The following is a 13331-nucleotide window of genomic DNA, read 5'->3' on the forward strand; positions in this document are numbered from 1 at the left end:
AGTTTCCTAGGCAACAGGGGATGGACTTCCTGCAGACCTTCTGCTGACCCGGAAGTGGCCTTCTGCTGGTCTGGAAGTGACCTTCTGCTGACCCAGAAGTGACGATTTGCTGACATGGATGTGACGTTTTCACGAACCAAATGAACCGGTTCACAAACTGGGGCAGGTTCATGAAAGTTCGTGGTTTGTGAAATGCAACGAACCATGAACCGCACGGTTTGGTTTTTTTCCAGTTCATGCCCATCTCTACTACTGCTTCGATTGGCACCAGGAGAAAAATAAAACAAAGAACAGTTATGTCACTTTGGTATTTTACCACAGATATTCCAGTGGGTTCTAGAGCTACCCTTTGTTGGCAATGTTGCTACATCACATGCACACCCCTTTGTCCTCAGCCCTCCCACCAGTTGCCAGGGTAAGCCTAGCAACCCTAGTCTGGGGTGGGGGGAGTAGTCTTTTCCACATTTGAATCTGAATCTGCCAAAATCACTTTTTGCCATGGAAGTGCTAACTGATTCTTGCATGCATGTATAAACAAGAGTTTATCACTTTTATACAGAAAGGGGTTTTTTTTATTATGAGGAGTTACGGAAGACGGCGATTTGAAAATTTTACCCATGTATCAACACAGGTGTCTTCCAAAATCTTGGGGAGAAAATTAAAATTTTTGCATATAATTCAGGAATAAGCCACTTCTTTTTAAAGAAAATACAAATGTAGTTTGTACAGTCTGTTGGCATGCCATCCTCCCTCCAGGCCCAGTAAGCAAGAGGATAAACACGCCATAACAGGAAGTTTGAGCCTGACTATTATCAGGGTGATTTGAAGAGCTTGCAGTCATTTTATGAGAATGGGTGGACATTAAGGAATTTAAAAAAACAAAACAATGTGAGCTATTTTGTTTAAAGCAGTAAATGAGAACAAAAGTGAATACACATGTGACAGATTGTAAGTTTTAAAAGGCCTGGAATGGCTGTCCACACAACTGCAGGACTGTTAAGGGTTAATCCTTCACAGAATCAAAGAGCTTTGAGTAACAGGCTACTCCAACAGATCTGATTAGGTAGCATGAGCTGGAAAGGGTAAGGTCTGTTTTTCAACCCTAGCTAAGAGAGATGGAGCCTGAAGAGTTGGGAAATAGAGTTTTAACAGAGAGAAATTTTAACACTGACAGGAGAACTGGGGAAAAGATGGCAAGGAGGTTTGGGAAGTAGGTACAGACTAGGGGTGTGCGATTCGGGAATCTGATTCGGGTAAAATACCTGAATCAGACCCGATCCAGAAAGCTTTGGGATTTCCGAACCGGGCCCGCATGCTGGCCCCGATTTGGACATCCCGAAGCAAACCTTCCCGAAGCATTTGTAATGCTTCGGGAAGCTTCAGGTCAATTTAAATGCCTGTTTCCCTGCTGCTGTGAGCAGCAGGGAAAGGGGTATTTAAACCCCTGAATCGGCTGCTCGTCGGGGGCGTCCCCAAGGAGCGGCTGAGTGCCGGCACCACTATCAGAGCCAGGGAACTTCTCGGCCCCGTCAGAGGCTGGCAAGGGAGGCGGTGGGGATGCAGGCATAAGCCTGCAAGTCCCCGCTGGATGCTCCGTTCACCCACCAATGTCATTCGCCCACCATTTACAGGCTTGTGCCTGCATCCCTGCAACCTCTTTCGCTGGCCAGTGGGTGGGGTGGAGGGCTGGGTGTTGTGGAGTATTTAAAGGGCCCTGCTCCTTGCAAGTGGCAGGACAGGGCCATTTAAACTATCAGCTGGCAGGGGGGAATCCGACATCTGCGGGGGGACGGAGCACATGGGGGACCGCCTGGCAGAGACATGCAAACTTATGCCTGCATCATTGCCACCTCCTTCGCCCGCCGGGGTTGGGGCCGAGGAGTTCCTTAGCCCTGAGGAGGTCCTTCCTGGGCCCCGACACCAGCGGGCAAAGGAGGTGACAGGGATGCAGGCATAAGCCTGCAACTCCCCACTAGGCACTCCACAGGGTGTTCTGTTCACCCGCCAATGTCAGGGCCAAGGAATTCCTTGGACTTGACACTGGTGGGTGAAGGAGGCGGCGGGGATGCAGGCATAAACCTGTAAGTCCCTGCCGGGTGATCCATTTGCCTGCTAATGTTGAGGCTGAGGAATTCCTTGGCCCTGACACCGGCGGGCGAAGGAGGTGGTGGGGATGCAGGCATAAGCTTGCATCTCTCCACCAGGTGCTCCGCCGGGCGCTCCTTTCACCCGCTGATGTAGGGGCCGAGGAACTCCTTGTCTCTGACACCGGTGGGTGAAAGAGGCGGCAGGGATGCAGGCATAAGCCTGCATCTCCCTGCCTGGTACCCAGCTGGGCACTCTGTTCACCCGCCGATGTCGGGGTTGAAGAACTCCTTGGCCCCGACACGGGCAGGCGAAGGAGGCGGCAGGGATGCAGGTGTCGCACTCAGGGCTGGCCACGACAGGCAGGTGGCTCACTGGTACTGCAGATGGTCCCGAGGTTAGTTGCCAGGAAGTCAGTAGCCAAGGAGTCGGCAAACAAGAGTCCAGAAATCAGGCCAAGTGTCAAGAGCCAATATGTCAGCCAGAGAGAGGAGCAGGCGGAAGGGAAGTCAGAAGGCAGGCTGAGGTCAGAGTCCTATCAATCAAGAAGCAGAGCAGGGCACAAGGCAAGGGCAGGTCAGGAGCTTCCTGGCACAGAGCTCTGGTCACAGGGAGTGGCGAGCTGAGTTGCTTCCACACATGGATTCTTCAGCTTCTCTGTCTTATACTGTCCTAATGAGGAGCACGTGCTGTCTCTTTGCCTAATAGCCCCAGCCGGTGCTGTGCCTGCAAACGAGCACTTTTTCTCCTCTCCAACAGAGCTGTCTCTGCTTTATTTTTCCTCTTCTCAGCTGGCCCAGGGCACTCAGGTTTCTCTTTTGCTCTGGGGGAGTCTTTGTCTCCAACAGCCTCTGCAGAGGTTTCTGGCTGCTCCTCGTCTCTAACAGCCTCTGCAGAGGTTTCTGGCTGCTCCTGCTGAGTTTCCTTTGGAGCAGCAGCTGTCATGGCTGGCTCTGGCTCCAGAGTAGATCCCGCTGGCTCTTCTATGGCTGGCTCTGGCTCTAGAGTAGCCCCTGCTGGCTCTTCATGCTCATCTTCTGAGGAGGACTCTGGAGCAAGAGGTAAGGTGGCCAGTCAAGGCTGAAGCTTACTCATGACACCATCCCCCCTCCCAAGGCCCCCTCCCCTCGAGGGCCCTGATTTAGTGTGGTAGGCCCAGTGGAACTGGTGGATGAGACGGGTGCGTGGAGGTTCTCGGCTGATTCCCATGATCTATTCTCCAGTCCATAGCCCTTCCATTCCACCAGGTACTGCAGATGACCTCGGTACCAGCAGGAATCCACAAGTCGCTTCACTTCATACTCCTCCTGTCCATCCACTAAGACCGGGGGAGGCAGTGGTACAGGTTCACGGAGGGGATATGGAGGTGCTACAGGTGTGAGCTGAGAGCAATGGAACATGGGATGGATTCGGAGTGTTGGCGGGAGCTCCAAACAGTATGCTACGGGATTGATCTGGGCTGTAATTTGATAGGGCCCGATGAACCGGTGGTCCAGTTTATGGGAGGGCCGCTGTGACCAAATGTACCGAGTAGAAAGCCACACTGACTTCCCCACCTTCAAGAGCTCTCCTTCCTGCCATCGCTGATCTGCAGTTGCTTTGTAGGCCTGTTTGGCCCGGTTCAATTGTTCCCGCAGAACCAGATGTAGGGCCTGCAGCTCTTGGACAAAGGCATCTGCCGATGGTACTGGTGAACTTGGCATTGTTCTGGGAAAATAACGTGGGTGGCATCCGTAAGTGGCCAGGAACAGGGTCTGACGTGTAGAGGCATGCACTGAATTATTATTCGCAAACTCTGCCATGGCAAGAAGGTTTATCTAGTCATCCTGCTGATAGTTTATGTAGCAGTGCAGATACTGCTCCAAAATGGTGCTGGTCCTCTCTGTCTGTCCATCTGACTGTGGGTGATGGACCAAGGACAGTTGAACCGGAGTTCCGAGCAGTGTCTGGAGGGCCTTCCAGAAGTGGTTTATCAAGACCACCATCAATCTATTTTGAGCTAAAGTATCAATTAAATCAAACCCTTAGAAACAAGCAAAGAGCTTTCATACAGAAACGCTGGGATCTTCTTCTTCAAGCCACAATAAATAATGACACAAAGAAATTCTGGGCATTAGTCTCAGACTCGCTGGGTAAGAAGGTGGCCTTAAATAGTCCTGTTACTGCAAATAAGTGGCATGATTACTTCCTGTCAATCTTCTATAAAAGTGGAGTTTTAAGTTGAGAGGAAACTCCTCTCAATCTGAGTGATTGTCCTGAATGGCCTCCGGTACAGGCTGAGGAGGTAGAATCCCTGATTGAGCACCTGAAGCCAGGGAAAGCCCCTGGGCCTGATGCAATTCCATCTGAATTGTTCAAGGCATTCCCAGAGTGGTGGGCTCCCTTTTTGGCCACTCTGTTCACTGAAATAGACAGGACAGGGTTAATGCCAGATGCCTGGACAAACGCAATATTAGTGCCAATATTCAAAAAAGCGAATTACCAACTCCCGAGTAATTACAGACCCATTAGCCTCCTGTCAATTGCAGGAAACTTTATGCAGGACACTTAGCAAAAAAACTAAGTGCTTGGGTGTCAGAGCGGAAAATTTTGAGATCAGAACAAGTTGGATTCTGTCATGGGAAATCTACTCTAGATCACTGTGTAGTGCTAAACCATCTTGTGAATAAATATAAGGAAGTGAAAGGCTCCAAACTGTTTGTGGCCTTTCTAGATCTCAAGGGTGCTTTTGATTCTGTTTCAAGAGAACTACTTTGGAAGAAGCTTGTAAGTGCTGGGATTGATAAGAGATTGCCATTTTTGATTAAAAAGTTACATCAAAACACTACGTGTCGGGTTAGATGCTCTCGCGAAGGAGATCTAACCTCCAAAATTCCAATAACTACTGGGGTAAAACAAGGCTGTATTTTAGCCCCACTATTATTCAATCTCTTTATAAATGATCTGGCTCCCTTTCTGGAGGATATAGATGGCCACGCTCCAAGACTCGGGCCAATCCATGTTCCACTGCTTTTATATGCAGACGATGCAGTTTTACTTTCTCTCTCCCCAAATGGTTTGAAAAGATTATTATCACAGTGTCATGATTTTTGCGAATTAAACAAACTGACCCTGAATTTTGAGAAATCGATAATCATGTTTTTTTGCAAAAACCTGGAAACCTTTAAAATGGAATATAAGAGGTAACAGGATTGAGCAGGTCAAAAGCTTTTGTTACCTAGGAATCTATTTCAATTACAGAGCCACATAGGAGGGAATTGATAAAATCTGTGAACTGCAATGTACTTGCACTCACTCGCTTCTTTTACACCAAGGGTAATCAATTTGTGCCCGCAGCTATCAGAGTATTCAATCACAAAAATAGTGCAGGACTGTTTTATGCTGTACCGATATGGATTATGGCTTTCAACAAGGAAGTAGAAAGAGTACAACCCACCTTCCTACGGAAAATATTGGGCCTTCCCACGTGTGTGTCTTACACGGCCATCTCCCTTGAAACCAATCAAAGACTCCTTGAGACTAAAGCATGGATAAATACTATCAAATTTTGGTTACATTTACATTTTAAGACTAATGAGGATAGTCTCATCTTTTACATGCTGATGGAGTCTCAGTCATCCATCAACATAGGAAAAAAAATAACTCAATAGGGATTAATATTGAAGATTTGTTTTCCTTCACAGAAAAATCAGCTTATGCACAGATCAGACAAAGACTCCTTGACATTGAGATTCAGAATCTCAGGAGTCTTGCAATAAGCAGATGTTCACCCCTAGGTTTGGGGGTTTTACCCCATGGGTATAGGGCAGAATATCTCACTTGTTTAGTGGTCCCACATTATCACAGAGCTTACTCGTTAGCTCGGTTTAATGTGCTACCTTCTGCGATACTTTATGGGAGATTCCATAAAACAGCATATGCTAACAGGTCATGCACTTGTGCTCAGCAAGACATAGAAACCCTAGAACATATCTTTCTGTATTGTACTTATTACTGTGATATACATCCCACACTCATCGACCCGCTGTTGAGAGAGCAAATTGGAAAATCTGATAAATGTAAAGTTATCTTCCTATTGGCTACTCAGAACCAAAAAGTTATCGAAATTGTAGCTAAATTTTTGTATCTTGTATCTATGAGGCGAGTTGTGTATTTGTAGACTGAGTTATGGTTGTGTCAAGTGTTTTTGTTAACATGGATGTAATGCCAATAAAGGTTGCTGAATTGCAAACCAACGGACAGATGAACCTGAGTTTCGAGCAGTGTCTGGAGGGCCTTCCAGAAGCGAGAAGTAAATTGCACCCCCCGATCTGAAATCAGGTGCCGTGGAATTCCATGGAGCCGGAACACATTTTAGACATACAGGTACGCCAGATCTTTGGCTGTGGGCAGCGTTGGGCAAGGGACAAAGTGGGCCAGCTTGGTGAACAGGTTGATAAACACTACAATGCATGTATGACCTTTAGAGGGTAAGCAAATAGAGACGGGAAGCCAGCAATCTGCCCATTTCATCTCTTCATCCTGGCAGTCTAAGCATATACACTTCCATAAGTCAATCAATTTCTCATCTTTAGCGTCCGTCTTTCATTTTGACGCACGTGCGTCAAAATGAAAGACGGATGCTAAAGATGAGAAATTGATTGACTTATGGAAGTGTATATGCTTGGACTGTGATATAACGACTGCCAGGATGAAGAGATGAAACGGGCAGATTGCTGGCTTCCCGTCGCAGTTGTGTATCATTTCTTCCTTGCCGCCTCTCTTTGCCTCAATTTATGAGACCATATACACCATTTTTTCCTCCAAAGAATTGCATTGAAGATTTTTCTCGCATCGTCACGTTACAAACCTATTGGGACTTTGGTGGTTACTATACAGACCTTTGGTCAATTTCAGGCACGAGAACTTTAATATTGTATATGCATTCTTGTTGATTAATGATTTATATGATGCCCTGCCTTTTGTATTTGTAATCACCTTCCCTGTATACATTGCTTTTCCTGTTCAAGTTTATTATAGTATTGCTTTAAATTTGATGGAATTATAACAGAATTATTTCTTAGGTTTCACGGCTAGTTTGTTTTTTCCTCTGCCCTTTAGAGGGCGGCAGGTCCGTGATAAAATCTATGGACATGGTTTCCCCAGGGCCCCTTGGGTGTTGGCAGCAGTTGTAACAGTCCTGTTGGCTTCCCGTCGGCACGTATCACAGGACTGCACATAGCAAAACACCTCCATCTGCATATGGGGCCATCAGAAGTCCCTGGATAACAGGTGCAAGGTTTTGTACCTCCCAAAGTACCAGCAGCCAGGGCGTCATGGGTAAGCCGGAGTGCCTCCCCTCTTAATGCACCTGGGGGAACATAGGCTCAGCCTTCATATGTAAGGAGGCCTTGTTGCAGGAGGTAGCCTGGGGGGTCCAGATGAGCAGGGTCCTGTAGCACCCGGGTGATGTGTTGTGCCCAAGGGTCATTACTTTGAGCTTGCTGGATCTGATCCTGCAGGGCATCCAGGATATTGGGGGCTGCAAAGAGCTCAGGAGCCAGAATGGTCATGGCTGGAGGCGTCTCTCCCTCCTGCCAGCTGAACTTGGGTTTCCGGGACAGGGCATCTGCCAACTTGTTCTGTGAGCTGGGGATATATTGGATGGTAAACTGGAAGCGGGAGAAGAACAACGCCTATCGGATCTGGCACTGTGTTAAATTCTGGGTGGTTTGTAGATGTTCTAAGTTATGGTGGTCCGTATATACCACCACAGGGTACCGAGCTCCCTCCAAATGGTGGCACCAGGTCTCAAAGGTATCTTTGATGGCCAATAGCTCCCTTTCCCAGATAGTGTAATTCCGTTTGGCTGGGGTGAGCTGTCAGGAGTAGAAAGTGCATGGTTGTAACACCTGGTGGGGAGAGCGTTTTTGCGCTAAGACCGCCACCAAAGCAGTGTCAGAGGCGTCAGCCTGCGCAATGAATGGGAGGTTCACATCTGGGTATAAAAGGATCAGGCCGGTCGTAAACTGGGTCTTCAGAGAGTCCATTGGAATGGCAAGCAGGGCCATGTCAGTTGAGTCAAGGGGACGGCCAGTGCAGCAAAATCAAGGATGAACTGATGAAAATAGTTCGCAAACCCTAAAAAGCCCTGGACCTCTCTACAGTTTTAGGGGGCCTGCCAGGAGAGCACTGCCTCAGCCGTGGCAGGATCCATCTGTAATCCTTGGCCGGACACCCGGTGCCCCAAGAACTCAACCCCTTCCTGGTCAAACTCACAGTTTTCGAGCTTGGCATACAATCCATGCTGTCTAAATCTTTTCAGTACAGAGCGCACATGCTCCCCATGCCTGGCGGGGTTGAGGGAGTAAATCAAGATGTCATCCAAGCACACAATGACATAATGGTCGAGGAGGTCCCAGAACACATCGTTAATAAAATGCTGAAATACCACTGCTGCATTACATAGGCCAAATGGCACTACCAGGTACTCGAACTGGCCATAATGAGTCCCAAAGGCAGTCTTCCACTCATCCTCCGACCATATCTGGATGAGGTTGTACGCTCCCTGCAGGTCTAGTTTGGTGAACCGAGTTGCTCCCCGAAGCCGGTCTAAGAGGTCAGGGATCAGAGGCAGTGGATACCGGTCTCTGATTGTAATCTGATTAAAGGCCTGGTAATCATTGCTTAAGCACAAGTCCCCTCCCTGCTTTTTGACAAACAAGACTGGTGCTGACGTCAGAGAGGTTGAGGGTCGGATAAACCCCCGCTCTGGGTTTTTTGCCAAAAAGTCCTTTAGGGCTACTCGTTCTGGCTCTGATAACGAGTAGAGTCATCCGTTGGGAAGTGGTTTATCGGGGAGAAGGTTTATGGCACGATTGTAGGGTCCGTGGAGAGGCAATTGATCAGCCCCCTTTTCTTCAAAAACATCCTGGTAGTCTACATATTGCAGTGGTAGGACCGTCTCCCCTGGGTTGGTGCCAGCCAATACTGTTCAGGGTATGTCTGCAGATCTGGGATTAAACTGCACTGTCAGGGTATCCCAGTTGATACCAGGGTTGTTTAGTCGCAACCAGGTCATGCCCAATACCACTGGATGATGGGGCATGCCCACCAAGTTGAACCAGAGGTGATGGTCCTGATGATTTCTGATGCGGACCACTAGTGGGCATGCCTCCTGGGTCACCGGGCCAGACTTCAGGAGGCACCCGTCAATAGCTTCAACCAGGGTTGCGCTTTGCTTGCTACGGATGGGGACTTGATTTCGCTGGGCAAATCCCAAGTCCATAAAACATTGGGAGGCGCCGGAATCAATCTTGCATCTCTCCACCAGGTGCTCCGCCGGGCGCTCCTTTCACCCGCTGATGTAGGGGCCGAGGAACTCCTTGTCTCTGACACCGGTGGGTGAAAGAGGCCTGCATCTCCCTGCCTGGTACCCAGCTGGGCACTCTGTTCACCCGCCGATGTCGGGGTTGAAGAACTCCTTGGCCCCGACACGGGCAGGCGAAGGAGGCGGCAGGGATGCAGGTGTCGCACTCAGGGCTGGCCACGACAGGCAGGTGGCTCACTGGTACTGCAGATGGTCCCGAGGTTAGCTGCCAGGAAGTCAGTAGCCAAGGAGCCAGCAAACTAGAATCCAGAAGTCAGGCCAAGTGTCAGAACCAATACGTCAGTCAGAGAGAGGAGCAGGCAGAAGGGAAGTCAGAAGGCAGGCCGAGGTCAGAGTCCTATCAATCAAGAAGCAGAGCAGGGCACAAGGCAAGTGCAGGTCAGGAGCTTCCAGGCGCAGAGCTCTGGTCACAGGGAGTGGTGAGCTGAGTTGCTTCCACACATGGATTCTTCCATTGCCACCTGCACCGCTCCTAATACCAGCTGGGTTAAGGGGGGCATTGCCATCTGTTCTCTCCTAATACCAGTTGGAGGGCATTGCCACCTACTACACTCCTAATACCAGCTGGGTTAAGGGGGGTGGGCATTGTCACCTGCTCCACTCCTTATACCAGATGGGTTATGGTGGGTGGTGGGTGGGCATTGCTACCTGCTCCGTCACTAATACCAGCTGGGTTAAGGCAAGGGAGGGCATTGCCACCTGCTCCGCTCCTAATATCAGCTGGGTTAAGGCAGGGGGCAGGCATTGCCCCCTGCTGTGCTCCTGATCCCAGGGGGGTTAAGGCAGCAGATGGGCACTGCCATCTGCTCCGCTCCTATTACCAGCTGGGTTAAAAGGGGGGGGCAGGCATTGCCAACTGCTCCGCTCCTGATCCCAACTGGTTCAATGGGGCAGGATTGCCACCTGCTCCTCTCCTAATACCAACTGGGTTAAGGTGGGGGGAGTTGGCATTGCCACCTCCTCCGCTCCTAATACCAGCTGGGTGAAGGTAGGGGGTGGGCATTGCCACCTGCTTCACTCCTAATCTCAGCTGGTTGAAGGCAGGAGGCGAGCATTGCCACCTTCTCCCATCATGCTCCCAGTCTGGGCTTCCCACCATGGCACATTTTCTGGAGGAACATGGTGCCTTGCTTCCCTCCATGATAGCGCCCTCTGGTGGTGCACCAGGGTATAAAGTGAGTTGTCTGAAATACCCTTACTCAATTATCTAGTAAGATATCACATCTTGAAAGGTGTCCTTTTGTTACTCAGTGGCATCATATTCTTGTCCTTGGTTTATGTTTGACTAATCTGCATACCAAATTTGGCCCTGTATAAGTCCTAATACTTGTTATACACAACTAGTGGCAACATCTTAGCCACTGCCTCACAAAATTTCCAAGGCTCTTGTAAAATGCTAACACAGGGAGATACAAGCTTTACAGTAATAGTTTTTCCCAAGCAGCAACTACCATACAGACTGAATTTGAAACAAAACTAAACCTTCCCATCAGCTCCAGCTTGCTTTAGAATATTTACATTAAAAGTGTAAATGAATTTATGTCAAAGGTACTTTAGAAATGCTGAGACAACAACCAAAATACAAAATGAACTTAATCCCAATAAAGATAACAGAGGTCCTTGCTTTGTCCCATATTTAGGCTGGTTCACACATAGAGAGCTGCTGTAGCACAGTGATTAAGCGGTTCAGCTGTGAATCAGCACTCTACTGGTTTGAATCCTGCTACTGTCATGAGCTCAGTAGGTGGCCTTGGGTAAGCCACTCCTCTCAGCCCCAGTTCCACAGCTGTATTGTGGGGATAATAATAATAACTTGTTCACCACTCTGGGTGGGGCACTATTCTGTCTAGAACAGCAGTATATAAGCACAGTTATTATTTATTATTATTACTACTACTACCACCACCACCACCACCACCACCACCGCTACCAATATTTGATTAGCCAAAACTTGACTTATGGCTGAATATATGAACTGATTCCCCTGCAAAACATGCAAGTTCTACCTCTGGTGTTTTATGCATGATGGCTCATTCAAACAGGCAAGTTGTCACTTGATATTGCAATCATCAGTAATGAAATATACTCAAGAATGCAGCCTTCTATATATATCAAAGCCTAGAAACCTCAACCTTTAAAGCTGATAAAAGTGAATAATCATGGAATATCCCTGTCAGCACCATCAAACTACTGGCTTGCTTAAGCAACCTCACTATTTCTTTATTTAAAAACATTTCTATCTCACCTCTCCCAAAAGATCTGAGGGGGTTACAATAAAAGGTCACTACGATTCACATGCATCTTACCCATACCTTGAGAGACATTCTTACCAGTAGCTTGGTGACTAGAAGCATTGATTGAAATCTGTGCTCGACTGTAGGCCTTGCTATCTAGTAATTCTGGTGATTCAAAAAGAAATAAGGTAATGTAATATAACAGCTACTTAAAAGGGCCACAAAATTATTTTTAAATTCTTCAGTGCTTGCTAAGTTAGTTACCTACTGTGCCACCATATCCACTGTCATAGAAATAATTCTCTCCTTTCCATGATGCTATTACAGATGGATCTTAAATCAAAATGGGGAGAAATGACAAAGGTCAATTTCAGCAGCAAAAAGTAGTTTCAATAAGATTTCTTTCTCTGAACATACAGTGAAATCTATGCTGGCATCAGTTCAGCAAAAGTAAAGCAAGTAATCCTAAACAATGGGGTTTACTTCCAGGAAAGTGTCCTTAGGATTGTGGTGTTACTGTTTCTTTGATTATAGTAAATCAGTAACTAAACCAGATGAGTCCACACAGGCAAACTGAGGCATTCCTGCTCTCCTCAAGTCTCGGACTAACATATTGGATAAATGAATGCAATCCCTTCACCTCTCTTTTCTAGAGTCACAGCTGGCAATGGACAAGCACGGCTGTTTAGCTTTGGAGGGTAACTCATTAAAGGAAAAATCATTATACGCCAGTCCCATACTGCATTCGCTTGCCATGCTCAAAACATCTTTTGCACCACTGTGAAAATGCCTATTTCTTAAGTCCATTATTGGTTCTGTTTATGCAGTCAAATGGCTCTGCCTTCATACTATGTAGAAACAAGGGAAAAGATTGTGATAGGAGAGTTAGGCACATACCAGACACTTGAATTCTGTAAAAAGTGAATAACTTTTAATCTTGCCTTTTCATATATAAAAGATGCTTATGTGTAGACCTTTCATTATTATTGTCATATATTTATTTCTATTTTTATGAGGTTTAATTTAAAAAAATAAAATTTATAAAATAAAGCAAATAAAAGATGTGATTTTCATGTGGGTCAGTGTCATAGACGTTGAGCCAATCTCTCCTACTTATTAAGCAGGTGTTAATTTTGTTTTGGTTGCTTTTTTTCAAAAATCCAAGGTTAGTATTTTTTTATGCAAAGAATATTATAGCTGAAAATGACTCACTTGCTAAGGCACCATGCTTGGCTACTTTAAGAATTAGGACACCTTCTACTTAACTAGCTACATGGTTGAGCATCCAAACCTATGTCCATACACACCTCTTATTGTTTAGACACCTGATCTTCTAATTGCTTTTTTCTAAAAACAAACCTCGCCTAAATGGAGTTTTGAATTGTTTTTGTTTTGCAACTCCACGTAGTGCAGGATCTACTCCAATAGCAATTTTACTTAGCATAGCAGAATCTATAAGTCTCATTGTTATTTTTCTTTTTGTGCTATGCTAAGGGTAATTACATACAGAAATGTCAAATAGGGTTGCAATCCACATCTTATTGAAATCAATCTGCTACCTGGTGATGATTTCAAGACTAATAGCTTGCAACTACTCAGACAGCTTGAACCTCTTGATATGAAACTGACATTGTCAACATCAG

The 13331-nt window shown here is 46.9% G+C and overlaps 1 protein-coding gene across 2 annotated transcripts in view; it reads right to left on the reverse strand.

Annotated features, from left to right (window-relative positions):
- The window catches only part of EHF (ETS homologous factor), an 82484-nt gene that overhangs the window by 12654 nt on the left and 56499 nt on the right, over window positions 1–13331 (reverse strand). For both annotated transcript variants that reach the window (XM_054971675.1, XM_054971676.1), the window contains exons 5-6: window positions 11953–12021; window positions 11785–11853 (exon numbers count right to left, since the gene is read on the reverse strand). In XM_054971675.1, coding sequence (XP_054827650.1) covers window positions 11785–11853; window positions 11953–12021 — 138 coding nt within the window. The remainder of the gene's footprint in view (window positions 1–11784; window positions 11854–11952; window positions 12022–13331) is intronic.

The sequence above is a fragment of the Eublepharis macularius genome, chromosome 2 (genome assembly GCF_028583425.1).
Source record: "Eublepharis macularius isolate TG4126 chromosome 2, MPM_Emac_v1.0, whole genome shotgun sequence".
NCBI classification, from domain to species: domain Eukaryota; kingdom Metazoa; phylum Chordata; class Lepidosauria; order Squamata; family Eublepharidae; genus Eublepharis; species Eublepharis macularius.